Here is a 20226-nt window from a genome sequence, read left to right as displayed (position 1 = left end):
GGTGTGGGGGACGCCGGGCTCAGGGGGCTGCTTTGGTTGTTAGTGACACAGGGAAAGTGCACAGTTCGGTTTCTGGATGTGAGCACCTCTCAGTCATTCTGGACATTGAAAAGGTTTTGTAAGTTTAGAGGAAACGAATATTTTTATTTGCTTATCTGTGGCCTGAATAAAGCCAGATTCACAGCCCAGGCGTGCTAATTTGTCATTGTATACGACCGGGATAAATCATGCCTCAAATCAGGCATCAAAAGCATGAAATGGGCTACAAAGGCAATAAAGAGTAAAACATTCAGCAGTTTAACAATGGGGGGCCGTCAAAGACGCCATCTGGTCTCGGGCTGGCCCTGACAGCTGCCATGCTCTGCGTGTCCATGAAGTCCCTGGGACTCACCCCCGGGGTCACTGAGGGAAGAACTGGCCCTTCTGCAAGTGCGGAGATCTAGTCGATCTAGTCCCCTCTTGCTACATGTCCCCTGCATGGGCTGAGTCTGTCGTCCCAGCCAGGGGTCAGAACAATAAAACCTTCTGAAGACCTGCTCTGTTCTCACAGCCTGGGCGATCCCCAGGTTATGGCACTACGCGGGTTTCGTTGGGGGGTTCATGGATTTATTTTTTTTTCAATGAGGGGCTGAGTTGTTCAAATCACTCCAAAAGCCTCTGTAGGATCTTCAAGGGCAGATCTGCTCTCTCCTCCAGCAGGCTGCATGCCCTGTACCTGGCAGAGCTCTGCGGCCCCCACCGCATGCTGTGGCATGGAGCAGGCAGCCGTGACGGGGCATTCATGAGACCTTCCCCCTCCGCTGACGTGTCAGGGCTGCCAAAGCTGATTCACATATTACGCACGGTGCGCTGCCCTGTCTCTCAGTGGGCCTGGTCCTGCTGCACTGCCCCACATCTCGCTCTGGCTTTGACTATTTGTAACTGACCCAGATTCCATTGTGGTTTTTAACCATTGACTTTAATGGCAGCAAAGTTTGTCCTGTTAGTGTCAGCATAATTATTCACCCCCTTTCTCCTTGGGTGTTGCACAGAGGAAAGATAACAAGGACTGACCTTGTCTAGTGGGGAACCTTGACAAATTCTGTGGTGCACACTTTATCTCACACTTCCAGATACACACGAGATTGTCTGTCTCCACTCAGCTGGAATTCAGTCCGTGAGCCTGCCCATGCGGCAGCATGAAGGTGGTCGACTGAAAAGGTAACAATGGGCGCTGAAGGCTGGCACCATCCTGTGTTAATGTAGGCTGGGGATTTTACAGCTTCACACAGCACATGAGACATGAGCAGGGGGATCCCGCTGTAGGGATGCAGGGCAGAGTAATGTGTCCCCACATGCTCGGTGAAGGTATCGTACGTTAGCAGCCGCTTTGGGCTAGATTATATCCGTCCGCTAGTAGAGACCAGTCGCCTTTTCTCCAAAAACATGATGAGCCCATGTTGTCTGGGCCTTTTCTCCAGCTGTTATTTGCTCAGCCACGATAGTGAGTGTGATGATGACACCCAGGTAATCACACCGAACTCCGTCTGATGGCACAGCTCGGATAAGTCTGGCTCTTTACGCCACTGTCCGTGATGGAAGAAAGGACGATCCTTTTTCAGGGGCATTTCATCTGCGAGAACAATCCCCGACCCGTGGAGTGATCAGCTCTTACCCTGCAGCATGCCACTAGCTAATTACTTATGCCTGATCCTATCGTCATTAGGAAAGTTTGTACAGCCAGGGTGGGAGCCCTGCACACTCCTTGTGAGTGTGCAGATGATGTGATTACAAACCACCCTTGTCCACCAGCCAGGGGACCTCCGTTCCTTTCCTTGTTCTGCTATTGAACAGTGTGTGATGTTGAGGGAGTCACAGCACACTTCTGTGCCTCAGTTTCCCCCATGTCAAATGGGGATAATGATGCTGACCTTCCTAGCCCAGTGCCCAAAGTCCCACCACCCTTCACGACTGAGAGCACTGTGTGTGCACACTTCCCCTGCACCTTGTCTGGGTACAGAACGCGGTTAGCCCCGCCGGGGCTTGCCTCACCGAATCGTCCAGCTTTAGCACCCCCGCTTGCACCGAGCTAGCACGGGTCCGTCTCCTCCAGCTGGAGTCGCACCACTTAGCTCCAGTGGAGACGTGCCCCAGACCTGCACCCTCGTGACTGGCTGGCTAATGGGGTTAGGTTCCCCGGCACCCTCTACAGCGCCCGGGTAGCACCGGGCCCCTGAGAACGGTGTTGCGCTGCGTGAGGAGCCACCGAAGCCAGCCGCTAGGAAATGCCGGGGAGTGTGGCCTAAGCCCTGCTCCTGAGAGCCAGGTGCCTAAATCCAGACCAGACAGACACACCTCAGCCTGCCTGGGGTTGACAGCCATGGACTCGCCCTGCAGTTGGGAGCCAAACCCTTCCCCCCAAAAGGGGGTGTCGATGCCCCACGGTGCCATGCATAGAGCTCTCTGCCAGGATGTGAAAGACCCAGGTTCAAGTCCCCTCACCCCACCCCGAGAGAAGCAGGGCCTTGCTCTGAGGTCTCCCACCTGATCCTGCTACTCTTCTTAGATCTGGCTGCTTTGAGGCTTAATTCTTTTCCAAGGCTGCCACAGCCAGCCTGAGCTGCCTTGGCCCCGGGCGCTGAGCTGATCTGAGCCGGTAACTACTAACAGGGTTGATTTGCAGCTCAGAAGAGCAGGGAATGGCTCTTCCTGCTGCAGTGTTTTCTTGGTCCTCTGGATGGTTCTCGCGGCCGCTCCAGTTGCTTGTGGGTAATGCAGGCCTCTGGTCATGTGCTCAAAATCCTATTTTGTTTGCATCACAACTTCAGCTGCAGGGAATTGTGGACCTCTGTGCTCCAGTCGTGGTGGTGGTGAATTTCTTGGTACCACTGCAGCATGTATCTTTCAGGTGTATTATTCCAGTGTATAGCCAGAAAAACAATGCACTACAACTAGCTAACGAGAGCCTCTGAATTTGCCTCAATCTGCTGCTAGCCTCTTTCAGGGTCTGTCTAGCAGAGGTGTTGTGACTGGAAGCTCTTTGTGTTGTGCTGGTCTGTTAATTCTGCAGAGTTCGCATGTGTGACAGACTGGGACGGTTCTGAAATATTTTGTATGACTATGACCTGTGTCTCAGTTTCCCCGATATGCTGCAATGTTAACTAGGTGGCGGGAAAAGGTTGTTTATTCTCTGCAGCCATCCAGAGATGCGGGTTCGATGAATGCCTGGCTGTCTGAGGCCTGGGCTGCATGTCCATGGAGAGACCGAGAAGACAAAGGCCGCTCCCATTGCCCAGACATTTGGCACCTAGCAGCTAATGACGGTGGGTGGCCCACCCCTCGGTAGGAAGCCGGCTGTGTTAGACCCTCTGGAGAGCAAAGGGCTGAGGAGGGACCAGGTGGGGCGCTGCTAAGTGGGGGCTTCTGGAAGTGGCAGACTCTCCTGAACTGGGACAAAAGAGGGGTCAGAGGACTCTGGACTGACCCAGGCTGTAAGTTTCTGGTCTCTAGGCTAACCAAGGGCTGCCTGAGCGTCCCAGCAGATGCTGAAGGTGGGGGTGCATTGCTCCCTTTGGGGGTGCACGTCTCAGGTGTCCGGCTCAAGTGGACTCACTGAGAGGGCTGACTGTGTGTAGCCGGGGGGCTGACGGCTCCGAGGTTCGGTCCCAGGAGGCGGTGAAGGGAAGGGGCTGGCCCTAGTGACAGAGTGAGCCCCTACGGTGTCTGGCACACAGAAGGGGGCTCCTAGAGTCTGTTCCCAAGCTGTTCGAGAGGACCCGGCCTGTGGATCCATGACAGAGTGAAGTTTTTTTATTGATGTCCTCGCTGAGTCCAGACCACCTCATTGACTGACTGGTCCATTCATGGGATTCAGTTCATCCACAATGGCCTTCATGAATGAGGGCTAGAACTTCTCCTCTGTCATCCCAAACGCTTTGAATGTGCTCCCTTTAATCAGTGCTCCACTGGACTCACTCAATTGTCCATGGACAGAAAACGGGGTCTTCAATCCTTGGGCCATCCTGCCTGGGGGTAACTAAACAGTGACTGACGTTGGTTCTCTCTCTAGCAGGTATCGACTCCTACCTGACACTGGTCTGTACGTTTCCACTGCATCCACGTAAGCCTTTAAAACAGTCTCTTGAACACAGGGCTTCGAATGCCGTGCTGGACTCCGTGACACGTGTCTGCTAGTACCAGAAACATACTCAGCAATTGGCTAGGCAGCAGTTCTGCAGAACAGGACCTGGGGTTACAATGGACAAGAAGCTGGATATGAGTCAGCAGTGTGCCCTGGTTGCCAGGAAGGCTAACGGCATATTGGGCTGCATGAGTAGGAGCATTGCCAGCAGATCGAGGGACGTGATTATTCCCTGGTAGGCACTGAATGAATGTGAGAAAAGGTTCAGTCAGGGCTCACTCCTTATCCATCGTCAAATTGTATAGTCCATTGCCTGACCATGCTTGCCTTTGTTACAGAATATGTTCAAGAGGCCCAATAAACAATGACAGCCAGGTTTCCTGCTCTCACCCAGTGCTTCCCAACCTTTCTGACTGAAAGCCCCACTAGTCAAAACTAGGTAAAACGGTGGCATGTTCCTGCTATTGTGGGAAACTTTCCTGGCTCACACACTACCCGGGGGAGATGGGTAGTGAAAGGATCTGAGTCCTTCCTCCCACTCCCTCTTCCCAGACGCCAGCCTGACCTCGAGGGCTCCCCTCCCACTCTCCTGTGTGGTGGGGTCCCCGTAAGCCTGATGAGGCTGGGCCCAGGATCCCTGTGGGGCTTCACCCCAAATCTTGTCATGGTCACTTATGACAGGGGCTTGGGCGGCTCTCTACTCACCGGGCAGGTCCCTGACCTGCTGATCACTACATTAAGTTCAAATCTGATACAACTTGTTAAACAGCAGCTGTAAGACAAATAAGTAGAAAAGGAGAAGGTTAAAGGAAAGAAGGAGCCCTGCCCTGTGGCCTGGGGACCCCCAACCGACAGTCTCTGGGATTAAGAAAACTTCACAGTCTGTCCCTTACATGTCCCAGGCCTCCCTCCCGGCCCTGGCTGTGCTGCGCTGATGCCACGAATAAGACGCCTGCTCTAGCAGTGGCCACACGCCCTCAGGCTCCAGCCGGGTCACTGTACGTGTGAGAAAGAAGTTCAGCCTTGTCGTTGCTTCCTTTGTCTTTGTCTTTGGCTGTCTGAAAGTGCAGCGTCAGTTCATCAAATCAAGCAAGAACCCTGCTCGCACAGGGACCGATGGAAAGCCACCTAGAGTCAGGAAGCTGCAGTATGGTCAGTGGCATCTTCTCCCCAGCATCGGCCCCCATCCGCGTCACCTCTCCCTCCCCGCCCTCAAGTCCAACCTCTAAGGCCGTCTTGTCTGGCAACATCCCCCTGCACTGAGCCCTGTGCCCACTTTCCTTTCCCGATCGACCCAACACACTCGGCTGCTGTGGTACTTGTGGCACGGTTCGCACCCACTATCCCAGCTCTGTTCCCTCAGCTCCCTGCTGTAGATCAGCCCTGGCTCCCCCCAGCACAGCTGGTCTGGGTTGCTCCAGCAGCCCGGCTCTGCTTCAGCGCTGCTGCTCTGCCTCCTGCACAGCTCTAGTTCTGTCTGCTCCAGCTCTGCCCCCAGCTCCACTCCAGTGGCTGCTCTCTCCTTAGCTCTGCCCTATGCAGGGTTGCCAGATTTCTACTGCATCCATGGCTCAAAGTCCCTTAAACAGTAGCCCCAAAGTAGCCCAAGCTGGTTATTGAAACAAAGCGTTTGTTATTAACACATTGGTCTCTACATCAAATAACAAAGGAAAGCTTTCATTACATATGCAGTTTTTTTTATTTAATCCAAGCTGTGCTACAAGCCCCAGCAGGAGTTGCTCCACGTTAGCAACAAAGCTCTGAGCGGACAATCAAATTATAAATCAGAACCTCAGTCCTGGCACTTGTGCCCCGCCGGAGGGTCAGCAGATGTTTCACACAACAAACGGCGAATGACGGCAGCCTGGCCTCTCCAGAGCGACGCTTGTGGATTTTCCCAGCTCTCCTGAATTCAGGACCCGCCCCTCCAGCCAGATTTCTTTAAAGTCCCACTCCTTCCCGGGCAGTAATGTCCTTCAGATAGTGTCCTCCATCAGCATGGGAGACAACAAGCAGTCCTGGGAATAAGAAGTGTTTGGTAGGAAACCCCATTAGTGTTTCTATAAGGGCCAGGAGCCTTGCAGAGAGTGCATGTCAATTCTTCCCTCTTACTCAACCTTCTGGGGCTTCCCTTTCATGAGAACTCGGGGAGATGGATTTGCAGAGGCTGTTGACATCACCCTGCAAGGAGTAAGTCGGCTGCTGGAAGCCAGGGTGAGATCATGCTGCTTGTGGGCTGGTTACTGGTGCAGGGCCGTGAGACATAACAGCACAGTGTTAAGGCCCCCAACATTACAAGGCTGGAGGTGACAGACCCCTTTACTGGTCTCAGTGATGCTCAAAATATCTCAGACTGTGCCACTCTGCAGCAGCTAAGCAGGGTGCTGTCTGGGAAACGCTGAATCCCCTTGTTGACAGAGGGCATGTGGGAAACTCTTCACAGACAACAGCTCACTTGCATGAGAAAAGGGAATGTGACTAGTGTAGAACTGGAAAGCCTGAGGTTGTGTCTTTATTTATATTCTGTGTAATTCATCTGTTTGCTTTTCCTCGATATTTCATCAGGTCATTTTCTGCCAAACTGCTGCTTAGCCAGTCTGGCCCAAGTCTGTAGCAGTGCATGGGATTCTTCCATCCTTCATCTTTGCACCTGTGATTTTTCTGTGAAATAGACTTTATGTTTATTTTGAGCCCAGTCTCTGTGCAATGTGTGTCCTAAAATGAAGTGATAATTGAGGGCAGATTCATGGCTCTGGGTTGGGGGAGGGGGGGGAAGTACAGGTGCCTTTGATGGGTTGTGGTCTCAGAATCTTAGATGGCTAGGCTCTCTCTTTATGGGGTTAGGGAAATTCTACACTTCAACACAGTTATAATGGAGTTCCTGTCCATGCTGTCACTATTTCCATTTTTCCCGACTCTGACACACAGTAACTGCACTTTTTTTCTCATGCAGGCGGGGTATGGAAATTGTGCAGTTTTTTTCAATATTAAGATCTTTGGCTGCAGGGCTGGATTAACCTTTTGCGTGCCAGGCACCAAACATATTTGTGGGCCCCCATGTGGAACAATTGTAAAAGGCAGGAGATCGCACTGAAGTTGTCTTTGACCCAGCACACAGCGGTATAAGATTTATTTACAAGTTCAAGTTGCTGATGGCGGTATCGTCCACTCAGGTACCAGCAATAGTAGCCCTGAGTAAATAGAATACACACATCTGTACATAAAATAAATAACTAGAGCAGTCGCCATGTGCAGTGGTTTGGTTTTTATTTACAATGATGAAAATGTCTTCAGATTTTTTGGCATGCCTTTGCTGCATCGAATATTTCAATTAAACTGGAGAAGTCTACAGAGTTTGTCAGCTGTGACTGAATGGGTAACAGAGTACGACTACGTCTTTCATGAACCATTGTAGCACCTAAAGCACTTTTTGCCCTTTTTAAATGTGAAAAAAAAACATTCACCATGGCAGGGTGGGACTGGGAATGCCAGGTTAATGCACAGGGCAGTAACGACTTTTGGAAAGGCTTTTTGTAAATTATGCACATTCATTATTTTCAGCATTTGCAGTGGTGTAGGCAGAGCTTGTCATAACAGCTTGGAGGCAAGCTGCTTTACAAGTGAGAACCTCTGTATCTATTATTCAAACATCTCTTCACGGAGGTCACTGGACTAGAATCCAATTAAAGTTCTGGCAGACTCTAGCAGCAGTACTGTCAAGGTAACCTGTTAAAAATGAGAAACGTTTGTTTTATTTCTGGATACGCCTGAAATCTTCTGTTGAGACGGATGAGAAGGGAGTTATCTGAGGAGCAGAATGATTCAACTTTGAACTTCTCTTCATGAGTCAGAACAACAGCAAGTTCTTCGCTATCGTCAGCCACATGCTTTGAACAAAGTTGCCACTTTAACTGAAAGTTAGCTGTAGAACTAAAGGATGTTGATGATTCATGGCATTTGTGAAGGGGTGGACATGGTCTGGATGCTCTGCCTCACCCTGCCCCAGGATAGAGCAGAAGAGAAGTCCTCCAGGCAGCATAGAATGGCGGCAGAGGAGCAGCCAATCAGGGGCCAGAAGGGCCATAAGCCTATAAAAGCCAGGAGCAGAGGCAGAGCCTTCCTTCAGTTGCTGCCTGGAGCGCAAAAGGGAAGGACCTGATGCCTGATTGGCTGAAAGATCAGCAGTACTGGAGAAATCTCACTGCAAACAGAACTGAGAGCAGGGAAGGCTGCCGAAGACCGGGTGCCTGACTGGTTAGAAGAGTGGCAGGACCATGGACTGGTCATTGTGGGCAGGCTGAGGCCAGGGTACTGAGCCCAAAACCTAGCCATTCCAGGAGAGGGTACCATGATGGGCCCTGCTGCTCTGGTTGCAGACTGAGCCCAGGGAAGGCTGCTGAAATGACAGAACAACTGAGAGAACCAAATGGGCCCCTGTTGGGTTGTTGATGAAGGCAGTCCCTCCAAGAAGGAAGCCTTAGTGTTATGGCCCTGTAGCAGGACCGTGAAAAGAACTAGAGACAGTAAACCCTGGAAGGGGGGACAGTGTGTGTGGCTTGGCAGATGGCTGAGATACCAATGACTCACCAAGAGAACCATTTACCGGGGGGGCCTGTGACATGTGGGTGCCACCCTTTGTAGGACTTAAGAAAGGCCAGGGGCCAGTAGGGATACAAAAGAGACGTAGGGGACAAAGCAACCTTCACCTCCTGGAGCACAAGGTGAGCACACGAGAAGTGGCAGCTCTGAGTGTTGGATGAATGCCATTGTATCTAGCCAGTCCATCAGGTGTAGTCCACGAGGTCTCAGATTCTGGTGACGCCCGCAAAGACCAACTCCCACCAAGTCTCGGCTATTCCAATCACATCATAGTTCCTTGTCTGTGGCAGGACTTCCAATTCCTTCCGCTTGTTTCCCAGGCTTCATGTACAGCACCTAAGATATCTAGCTGATTGCCCTATTTTCTCAGTATGAATCACAAACTGAAATGCCACAGTTTCTAAGAGAGTCCTGCGAGGGACTAGCCATCCAGCACCCCATGTGGCTGGGGACTCCCACTGTCACCCCATGGAGGCAGAGGATCCGGGTCTCTCCTTTATCCCCTCCGCCCGGGTGTGCACAGCCCTTCTGCATGAGCCCCAGTCGCCCGGAGCTGACAGCTGGAGCTCTTAAAAATAGAAACCCACACAGCTTGCACCTCTCTTTACACTCTCCCACCCCTCTGGTAGTTTGGGAACCGCTGCTCTAAACAGATCTGAATGAAAGCACCTGCCCAGGAGAAGCACAGGAAATGTCTGTTGGAATGATTGGCCAGTTTTCCAGCTCCTACATACAGCTCCTCGTCACTCGCAGTGCAGCGTTCAGCGTATTTGGCTGAATGATGGTGAGCGGATCAGCAGCTCCCTGTGAGTGATGAAATCGATTGGAAAGCTGTGCAATTATTCTCTCGAGACGCCTGTAAAACATGTTCATGTAGGAAAAATCTTTCTGAGTCGACAAGTCTTTCACCTTGTGACGGCCCTCGCTCGGGGTCTGTTGGCAGGGGAGTGCCGCCTAGTAGGCAAGGCTTAGGCCTGTGATGTGCAGGGGGCTTTTGATAGGGGAGCCAGGGCCCTTCCACTGCACTTGGTCAGACCAAGGGTCCTGGGAGGGCTTTTAGTGATCTGACTGTCGGTGATGATAACGTGGCTTTCCCTGGGCCGCTTCCTGCCATCTCCCTGCGATTGTCCTAAGACCGCCATCTGGTTTACTCACCACAAGCCACCTTCTGGCAGCTGCGTGTAGCAAGGTGTTTCTCCTTTCCTCTTAGGGAGCAACTGCCTCCTCCTGGTGTACAGCCCCTCCTGGGGCAGCTCGGTCCAAGGGCTTTCCCCTGCTGGGGTTGTCCACACTAAAAAATAAAGGGATCAGTGAATTCCTGAGTCAAAGGAAAGTGCAACGCTTCCTCTCAGGATGTCCCTGCAGCAGGCTTCCCTCTCCTCAGGGAGGGACCTTTGGGCAATTGTTTAGGGGGAGATTTTGCCTTCCCTCAGCTCATCTCTCCTGGATCTGCCACGACCAGTTCTGCTCTCAGTCCTGGTCTGCCCCCAAAGAGCCGCTCCCCTGCCTTTGAACTCCTCCTCCAGCTGGCGCATTTGCTATAGGTGTGGTAGAGTGGGGGTTGCTGGGCCCAGAACAGTTCTTTTCCCCTGGTTGCCCGATGTGGGGTTTGTACACCCCATCGCACACCTTCACGTAGCTGCTCAAAATGGTACTTTGCCTTCCTCAAGCACTTTTCTTCAGCCTTGATTTGCCTGCCCCATTTTCCTGATAAATTACTTGCTGCACGTTTGGCTTCTTTGAACTCAGTTTGAAACATGGCTACAAGTTAGTGGCGTTGGGAATCAAGAGCGCTGCTTTGCTGAGGTCTGTGTCTTTCGACTGTAGCAGTTTTGAAACAGTATTTACCACTTCCAGCATTTTTCTTTGGAGCACACTGAAAAAAACCAAACTAAAGTTTTGCATTCATTTCTTTAATGCTGAAGGCTGTTGGCCTTGAAAAGCATTTTTGCTCAGAATTCTCTCAGAGGGTGCCTTCATTATGTCTAAACACCGAAATATGAGAGGAAGGAGTGATTCCTGCTGGTAGTTGAGAAATTGTATAGTAAATTCCTGGACCATAGAATCATAGAATATTAGAGATCGAAGGGACCTCAGGAGGTCATCTAGTCTAACCCCCTGCTCAATGCAGGAATAACCTCAGCTAAATCATCGAAGCCAGGGCTTTGTCAACCCGCAGCTTAAAAACCTCTAAAGATGGAGATTCCACCACCTCCCTAGGTAACCCATTCCAGTGCTTCACCACCCTCATGGTGAAAAAGATTTTCCTAATATCCAACTTAGACCTCCCCCACTGCAACTTGAGACCATTGCTCTTTGTCTGTCATCTGCCACCACTGAGAACAGCCTAACTCCATCCTCCCTGGAACCCCCTTTCAGGTAGTTAAAGGCTGCTATCAAATCCCCCCTCATTCTTCTCTTCTGCAGACCAAAGAAGCCCAGTTACCTCAGCCTATCCTCATAAATTATTTGTTTCAGCCCACTAAACATCTTTGTGGCCCTCCGCTGGACCCTTTCCAATTTATCCACATCACTTCCATAGTGGAAGGCTCAAAACTGGACACAATACCCTAAATTGGGCCTCACCAATGCCAAAGAGAGGGGGATAATCAATTCCCCCAATTTGCTGACAATCCTCCTACTAATGCAGTCCAATATTCCGTTAGCCTTCTTGGCAACAAGGGCACACTGCTGATTCGTATCCAGCGTTTTTTCCACTGTAACCAAAAGGTCCATTTCTGCAGAACTGCTGCCTAGCCAGTCAGTCCCCAGCTTGTAGCAATGCATGGGATTTCTTCGTTTCTTCATTTTCGCATCTGTGATTTTTATATTAAATACCCTTTTTGTTTATTTTGAGCCCAGTCTCTGTGCAATGAACTGATAACTGAGGGCAGATTTCATGGTGTTGTAAGGGAGGAAACAGAGTGGAAAACTCCAAGTTATTCCTAGGTAACAATTCAGAGTGACTGATTTGGGGAGACTCAGGACTGGAAGACATTGTTGAGGCTTGGTGGATATCAGAGTTGGGGACCTTGAGATGGCAGAGAGGGGCAAAAGAGTCAAAGATGGAGGAGAGTGAGAAATGGTGAGAATCAACAACCATCCTGATGGAAAAAAGGTCTGAGAGCATATAAGAAATCATCAGTGCTGGTGATATGGAAGTCACAGAAATGTCGGATGACAGGTGATTTTGGACGAGATCAGGTGATGGTTAGAGAGATGGAAGTTAGCAGTGGAGAGATCAGTGCTTGGTGATGGAGTTATAAGACATTAGGTGTGAGGAACTTCTGAAACTGTGAACTTCCTCAAGCCTGAGCTCAAGCAAATTGAGACAGAGCACCCTTGATTAACCAGGAGACATCCTTTCCCCCTCCTGTCATGCAGGTTTAAAGTCAGTGGCCCCAGGCAATCACATTCTACAGGTGTATTTTCCCACTTTCTCACGAAGCTCTTTGGTTTTGATCCCATAAATGATAGGGTTGAGCATGGGGGGGACAAGGAGATGGAGGTTGGCCAAGAGGATGTGAACATGGGCAGCGTTGTCCTGACCAAACCTTTGTGTCAGGGCAGTGAAGAGGAAGGGAGTATAAGACATCAGCATCACACAGATGTGGGCTGTGCAGGTGTTGAGAGCTTTCTGGTGGGCTTTCTTGGAGGAGATCCTGAGGACGGCCCTGATGATCAGCCCGTAGGACAGGCCAATGAGTGTCAGGTGTAACCCAATGTTCACAACTGTTATTACCAGGCCATACATCCGGTTGACTCTGGTGTCCCCTAACGAGATCTTCACAACAGCGATGTGCTCACAGTATGTGTGGAGGATAACAGGGTTTGCACATAATGGCAGCTTCCGCAGTAACAGGGACAATGGCAAAATCAAAAGAACAGCTTGTATCAAACCCACTAGCCCTAGCTTAGCGATTCGTGCGTTGCTGAGGATGGTGGTGTATCTCAGAGGGTCACATATGGCGACGTAGCGATCAAAGGCCATTATCACGAGGACGGCTGAGTGTGTAACTGCAAACAAATAAAGAAAGAACATCTGGGTGAGGCATCCATCCACAGTGATGCCTTTGAAACCAAACCAAAATATGCACAGTGCCTTCGGCATGATGCAGGTGGTCCCACCGATCTCTGTGACAGCCAAAATGCAGAGCAGTAGGTACATGGGCTTCTGCAGGGTCTCCTCTTTGGCGACAACAAACAGAACCATGAAATTTCCCAACAGGTTGGCTATTATCTTTGAAAGCTCGTGGCAACAGGGGGAGGTCCCTGACGACTGGAAAAAAGCAAGTATAGTGCCCATCTTCAAAAAAGGGAGAAAAGAGGATCCAGGGAACTACAGACCTGTCAGCCTCACCTCAATCCCTGGAAAAATCATGGAGCAGGTCCTTAAGGAATCCATTTTAAGGCACTTGGAGGAGAGGAAGGTGATCAGGAACAGTCAACACGGATTCACTAAGGGAAAGTCATGCCTGACCAACCTGATTGCTTTCTATGATGAGGTGACTGGCTCTGTGGATGTAGGGAAGGCGGTGGATGTGATATACCTTGACTTTAGCAAAGCTTTTGATACTGTCTCACACAGTATTCTTATCAGCAAGTTAAAGAAGTATGGGTTGGATGAATGGACTATAAAATGGATAGAGAACTGGCTAGAGCATAGGGCTCAACGAGTAGTGATCAATGGCTCCATGTCTAGCTGGCAACCGGTCACAAGCGGAGTGCCCCAGGGGTCGGTCCTGGGGCCGGTTTTGTTCAACATCTTTATTAATGATCTGGAGGATGGGGTAGATTGCACCCTCAGCAAGTTTGCGGACGACACTAAGCTGGGGGGAGTGGTAGATACCCTGGAGGGTAGGGATAGGATACAGAGTGACCTAAACAAACTGGAGGATTGGGCCAAAAGAAATCTAATGAGGTTCAACAAGGACAAGTGCAGAGTCCTCCACTTAGGAAGGAAGAATCCCATGCACAGCTATAGACTGGGGACCGACGAGCTGGGCAGCAGCTCTGCAGAAAAGGACCTGGGGGTAACGGTGGATAAAAAGCTGGTTATGAGTCAGCAGTGTGCCCTGGTTGTCAAGAAGGCTAATGGCATATTGGGCTGCATTAGGAGGGGCATTGCCAGCAGGTCACGGGAAGTGATTATTCCCCTCTATTCGGCATTGGTGAAGCCGCATTTAGAATATTGTGTCCAGTTTTGGGCCCCCCACTACAAAAAGGATGTGGACAAGTTGGAGAGAGTGCAGCGGAGGGCAACCAAAATGATTAGGGGGCTGGAGCATAGGACTTATGAGGATAGGCTGAGGGAACTGGGCTTGTTTAGTCTGCAAAAGAGAAGAGTGAGGGGGGATTTGATAGCGGCCTTTAACTACCTGAAAGGGGGTTCCAGGGAGGATGGGGCTAGGCTGTTCTCGGTGGTGGCAGATGACCGAACAAGGAGCAATGGTCTCAAGTTGCAGGGCGGGAGGTCTAAGTTGGACATTAGGAAAAAGTTTTTTACTAGGAGGGTGGTGAAGCACTGGAATGGGTTACCTAGGGAGGTGGTGGAATCTCCATCCTTAGAGGTTTTTAAGGTGAGGCTTGACAAAGCCCTGGTTGGGATGATATAGCTGAGGTTAGTCCTGCTTTGAGCAGGGGGTTGGACTAGATGACCTCCTGAGGTCCCTTCCAACTCTAATATTCTATGATTCTATGTAGAACATAGAGAAAGGGATGGAAATCCAGATGTGGGCATTTTCCAGCCCAGGGATGCCATTTAGGATGATTGTTGGTGCACCGGAGAATGTAAAGTTGAAAGCCTCCATGAGGTGGTCGAGTCGCTGATCAGGATGTGAGATGCTCAGAATCCTGTGAAGAGAGAACAGCCCAGCGAGGGTGTGTTGGAAAAATATCCAAATGAGGTTCGTTTGCCCTGCACCAGGAAAAGAGATCCACGCAGGTAGTTGGGCAGTCTCCAAGTTTTATTTCTGCAGAGGTCGGACACTTCCCAACAAGTGGTCAGTGTGAGACCCCGAAGGCATGCTCTCTTGCATATTTATACAAACACAAACAAAGAAATTATATATGCATAAATTCTTAATGCTTATTGGTACACTTAAATTATTATTATTATTACTATTAACGTTACACTTTATACTTCTTCTAACTATAAACATATGCATAACATAAAAATAAGGGCAAAAGGTTTCAACTTATCTATCAACATTGTCTAGACTATGTCTCAAGACTGCAAAAAACAAAAACTAAATTATAACTGACTCCTCGTTTCTTCTGTTAATCTTTCTCTCTGACCTTGGCAGGGATAAGCACCATAAACATATTGAAAAGGAGCAGGAGGGTGATTTCAACAGAAAGCAGAACACTAAAAACAACAAAATGGAGTAACTGTGGTCAAGCAAAGAATTATTTTCTTTCAATCCCCCCTTTGAGCCATACTGTATCACCAGTTTGGCTCACTAAAAAACTTGATCTACTTGTTTAAGTGCAACAATGTCAACCTGAGTCAACATTTGCAGGGCAGGGGCGCTGGGTTTTACAAATCTGGTAAAAGCAGAACACACAAAGGGCAAATTACCTAAGCATTAAAAAAACAACATCAAACAATACAAATTACAACAAACAAAACACTATAAAAAACAAAGACTTAAGCCATTGCATATCTGGTAACCAAGCAGTTAACCAACCCCACAAATCAAATTTACCATCAGACTGCTTGATTTTTTCTGCTAAATGGTGGAGATCAGCTAGACATTTTTCAATCAATGAAATATGGTCTAATAAATTAAAGCAACACATTCTTTGGAATTCTTGGCATCCATGATTATGACGTAACAAAAGATAATCTATTGCAAGCCGATTTTGCAGGGTGGCATGGCGAATGTCTTGTAAATCCTCAGCCATGGCTTAAATCAAAGTGGAGGTTAAATTAATAGACTTTGCTAAGGCACATGCCACCTTGGATACTTCCTTGTAATTAATAACAGTAAGTCCAGGGACACCCATTAAAAATGTAGCTAGGGAAATGGCCTCAGCTTTAGAAAGCAAATTAACTGAATTATCACAATCAGGACCCAACTGCTGCAGGGTACGCCGTAGGCGAGAGGGATAGAAACGATTAGGGGGCAACACTGCCAAGGCAGAAGTTACTCTGCCTATAGCACAGGGACCACCAGTGGCGTTGGCAGGAACATAAGTGTAAGCAGTTAAACCACAAAATAAAAACCACCCCTTAGATAAATAAAGGAAAGTGGTAAAATAGCTATTATAACTAACACTACTACATTCTAATTTTTAGTAGTGGTCACATTAACACACTTCTTAGTACAATTAACAAATTGAATAGAGTCATGGGCTCAAGTTAAATTAGGTAACTGAAAGGTGAGTCGATGGGCATTGGTCCAGTGTGGCTGGGGCTTAAGAGTGGATCCCCATCGGGGTAGGTCTCCCACTACCCAGGTAAAATTGTTGTAATCGATTAATTGGGTATAGGCATGAATATTGGGAAAATTACAGGCTACCCCAATAAAACAAGTGGTCAAAGATGACCCTACATTATCTCCCCCCATCATACAAAAAGCAGTGGAATTTAAAGCAGTACGAGTCATTTCTACCCACCAATTATTATGGGAAGGATGGATCCGGGTTTGATAAGGGGTATCTGGGGTGGAGTCTGGGGTGGAGCTCCCATGCCCTGTAAACAGCCAAAAATAACAGAGGGTGAAAACTAGATGGGAGGCAGAGGTCTCAAAACCCTGGACTTTCACCATTTTTCCTATTTTTCAGCACAAAAATAAAATGTCAATAATAAGCCCAGTGATTATACAAACAAAACAAAAACTCAGTAGTATTTTAGCTCAATAAACACATTCTAGGTTGGTTCAGTAAATAGAGCAATAGTCCATGCATTAGAGTCTGGCTGTCGGGTTAACTTCAAAGGTGGTACCACAGCCGGGGTACTGTCATCATATACTGCTGGCTTCACTTGGGAATGGTGGATCCAGGAGGACTTTTCTGCAACCTTTACTGCTGTATGGGTAGTTAGCAGCACCTGGAATGGTCCTTCCCAAACTGGCGTTAGGGGACTGGAACGTCTGGGAATCTTTATCCACACGCGGTCACCAGGTTGGTAAGGGTGCACCTCACAATCCAGGGAAACTGGCTGGAGTAGAGCTCCTGATTTCTGTAAGAGAAAAAACGCTTACGCAAGGATTTCACATACTCATATAATTGGAAATCCCCTCCCATAAGAGTTCTAGTGAGAAACTGAAATTGCTTTGCCAGTGCAGGGGGATGTCCAAACAACATTTCATATGGGCTAAGACCAATATCTTTCCTTGGCCTATTTCTTAATTGAAACAAAACAATAGGTAGGACCTGAGGCCACTTTAATTGTGATTCACAGCAAAGTTTTCCCAATAGGGTTTTTATTTCCCGGTTTACCCTTTCCACCTGTCCCGAACTTTGCGGATGGTATGGGGTGTGTAGTTTCCTGGTAATTCCAAAAGCTGCATACACCTCGTTCAGGGTTTCTTCAGTAAAATGCCTGCCTTGGTCAGAGTTAACCATTTGAGGGAGCCCGAACCTAGGGATGATCTCCTTTAACAAAAAATTTCTTACAACAGTTGCAGTTGCACTTCTGACAGGAGTAGCTTCAACCCAGTGGGTTAACTGATCAACAATCACCAGCACATATTTGTAACCTTGACAGGCTGGCAAGGAAATAAAATCCAATTGCAAGTTTTCAAATGGTAAAACTGTCCATGGCTGGGCACCTTCTTTTAGATCTTTCCGGGATACTGCATTAAAGGCTTGGCAAGTGGGGCAGGATTGGGTTACCCTTTTTGCTACCTGATGGACTCCAGGAGCAAACCATGTACGCAGGATGGTATCTGCGATGGCTGCCGCCCCATAGTGCCCCTGGCTATGAATCTGCTGGCACATGGGTCTTAACAAAAGAAAAGGTAAAATGGGCTTACCTTGGGGAGTCCACCATAATCCCTCCTTTTCCACTGCCTCATAAAGCCTTACCCACCGGGCTTTCTCTTCTGCAGTTATGGCATTTGATATTTCCTTCTCTTGTACTCCTGGCACGAACACTGGAGCAGACACACTCAGGGGCAGTGGCTGTAGAGCTGCTTCCTTGGCTGCGTAGTCGGCTTGTCTATTCCACAGGCTGATGTCATCCGTAGCATTGGTGTGAACTGCAATTTCTCTGGGTAACATAATGGCATTCAGCAAGTCTTCAACCTGTTTGGCATTAGCAATTTTACTCCCTGTAGAAGTGAGAAACCCTCGCTGCTTCCATAAGGCTCCTACAGCATGGCAAATTCCAAAGGCATATTTAGAGTCAGTGTAAATATTGACAGCTAAATTTTTGCTTAACTCACACGCCTTAGCTAGTGCTACTAGCTCTGCTGCCTGGGCGCTGAGTGACGCTGGTAGTGGTTCCGCCCACAGCACTACGAATAGGGAGGTCACTGCTGCTCCGGTATATTGGTGACCCTCCCGCACAAATGAGGAGCCATCTGTAAATAAAATCTGATCTGGATTAGAAAGAGGTACATCTGTTAAATCTGATCGTGGCTGCTCAACCACATCTACTACCTTGCAGCAATCATGGGGCTCTTCTATCAGGTCAGGTTCTGGTAATTGTGTTGCTGGATTTAATATGGAACACCTTTGAAGGGTGATGTTTTCTGCTGCCAGTAAAATCACTTCATACTGGGCAATTCGTTGGTGGGAGAATGCTTGGGTCTTCTCTCGTGTCATAAGGGCTTTCACCTCATGAGGCACAAATACAGTCAAAGGATAGCCCAACACAAGATCTTTACTCTTTGTAATCATCGCTGCTGTGGCTGCAACAGCTCCTAAACAACCCACAGCTCCTTTGACTACTGGATCTAGCTGGGCAGAGTAATAAGCTACTGGTCGTCTTCTGGAGCCGAAACTCTGGGTTAGGACTCCGGAGGCCACCCCCCCTCGTTCGTGCACAAACAATTGGAATCGTCTTTCTGTAATCAGGGAGTCCCAAGGCTGGAGCTTCACTTAATTTCAGCTCAGCAGTCTCTTCAAGAGGCTCTGGGACAGAGGCTTTAGTTAACTCACAAGTTCCCCAAAAGCAGGAATCCAGGGTCTGCAAAATAACAACATGACTCGACAGGGACAGCAGTCACGATGGTGGCAGGATTGGGCACGACTGCATGTCGTGGAATGACATAGGCATTTATTGCTCTTAAGTCCTGAACAAATCTGTACACAGGATTTCCTTGATCATCTAGCTTAGGTTTTTTAACTGGAAAAATCGGAGTGTTACAAGATGAAATACAAGGCCTTAAAATTCCTTGTTCCAGGTAAGCATCAATTAAGGGCTCCAAGCCCTTCTCTGCCTCTCTAGAAATTGGGTACTGAGCCACAGCAGGTGGGGGTTCAGGTTTTACCTGTATAGTTACTGGCAGTGCTGATCGAAGGAGTCCAACATCAGTAGTATTCCATCCCCACAGGGAATCAGGCAGGCTCTGTAATTCTTTAGGCAAAGTTAGTTTCCTGTCTCCAGCACTACATACCATCACAAAATTCTCCAACTCGTCTAGGGGCATATCTAATTTCACAGCACCAGAGGAATCACAATGCAAAGTGGCCTTCAGTTTACACAGCAAATCCCTCCCCAACCAATTAACTGGAGAGGAATCGGTCAACAAAAACTAATGTTCCACAATTAAAGGAATCACAATAACTAATGCTGGCGCAGTCTTAGGAACTTGCATAACTGTTCCCCCCCCCCACCCCCACTATAGCTTCATTCCCATCAAGTTTGTACCCTACTACATTTGCATCTATCGCCAGAACTGACTTTGTTACCCCTGTATCAATTAAACATTCATAATTTACATTCCCCACAGTTATAATTACATATGGTTCTCCCCCCTTTTTATAACACACAGGTATATTTAAACAACACAAATTATCATCACATGCACTTTCAGCATCCTGGAGCTCGAGATTTTCCTTTAAACGTCATTGTGAATAAGAGTATCCCTGGTCAGGCATAGTTGGCTGCCCGCCAGAGAGAGGTGGGGGTACCCCTTGCTGGTATGATGAGCTGTATGGAGCTGGCATGGCATAGGCATAGGCATTAGCTTCCGAGGCTAGGCGAGTTGGACAATCTCGCTTAAAATGTCCTGGCAGCTTGCACCAACAACATACTGGCGTTTCTCTTGTATTTGCAGCTTGCCCCCCCACTCTTCCTCTTGCTCTGCCTCTGCCTCTAAGAAAATATCCTCCTCTCCCTCTCTGGGTCAACATTGCATTTTGCATGTTCACAGCTAACAGCTTGAGCTCATCCTGTTTTCTCTTCCCTTCTTTCAATTGTTCCTTTACCTTTCGTCCTTCAAACACATATGACGGATTATGTGTTAGGACAATAGTCCGGAATTTTCTGATAACTGTAACAGGGTCTTGCCGAAAGGAGGGGGTGGTTTTTTTGCCAAATAATCAGATCCCCA

The 20226-nt window shown here is 48.6% G+C and overlaps 2 protein-coding genes across 2 annotated transcripts; both read right to left on the bottom strand.

Moving 5' to 3' along the window:
• Positions 1 to 5097: 5097 nt before the first annotated feature.
• LOC137146699 (olfactory receptor 52P1-like) lies at positions 5098 to 12932 on the bottom strand. Its single transcript, XM_067538192.1, has 2 exons — positions 12156 to 12932; positions 5098 to 5178 (listed from the first exon to the last, which is right to left on the bottom strand). Exons 1-2 carry the CDS (start codon positions 12930 to 12932, stop codon positions 5098 to 5100), a joined length of 858 nt encoding a protein of 285 aa, XP_067394293.1.
• A 1735-nt stretch (positions 12933 to 14667) lies between these two features.
• LOC137146698 (uncharacterized) lies at positions 14668 to 19457 on the bottom strand. Its single transcript, XM_067538190.1, has 2 exons — positions 17701 to 19457; positions 14668 to 16904 (listed from the first exon to the last, which is right to left on the bottom strand). The coding sequence occupies exons 1-2, from the start codon at positions 18566 to 18568 to the stop codon at positions 16864 to 16866; spliced, it is 909 nt and encodes a 302-aa protein (XP_067394291.1). The 5' UTR covers positions 18569 to 19457; the 3' UTR covers positions 14668 to 16863.
• Positions 19458 to 20226: the final 769 nt, after the last annotated feature.

The sequence above is a fragment of the Emydura macquarii genome, unplaced genomic scaffold (assembly GCF_026122565.2).
Source record: "Emydura macquarii macquarii isolate MOO-44397 ecotype Brisbane River unplaced genomic scaffold, CSIRO-AGI_Emac_v2 contig_466, whole genome shotgun sequence".
Taxonomy (NCBI): domain Eukaryota; kingdom Metazoa; phylum Chordata; order Testudines; family Chelidae; genus Emydura; species Emydura macquarii.
This window is presented reverse-complemented; position numbering and strand designations above follow the sequence as displayed.

Coding starts and splice junctions, on each gene's coding strand:
- LOC137146699 (XM_067538192.1), bottom strand. CDS start 12,932: ATGGTTCTGTTTGTTGTCGCCAAAGAGGAGACCCTGCAGAAGCCCATG. Junction 5,179..12,155: donor CCAAAGAGCTTCGTGAGAAA/GTGGGAAAATAC, acceptor CTGCACTTTCAG/ACAGCCAAAGACAAAGACAA.
- LOC137146698 (XM_067538190.1), bottom strand. CDS start 18,568: ATGATTACAAAGAGTAAAGATCTTGTGTTGGGCTATCCTTTGACTGTA. Junction 16,905..17,700: donor ATTATGGTGGACTCCCCAAG/GTAAGCCCATTT, acceptor TTTCTCTTACAG/AAATCAGGAGCTCTACTCCA.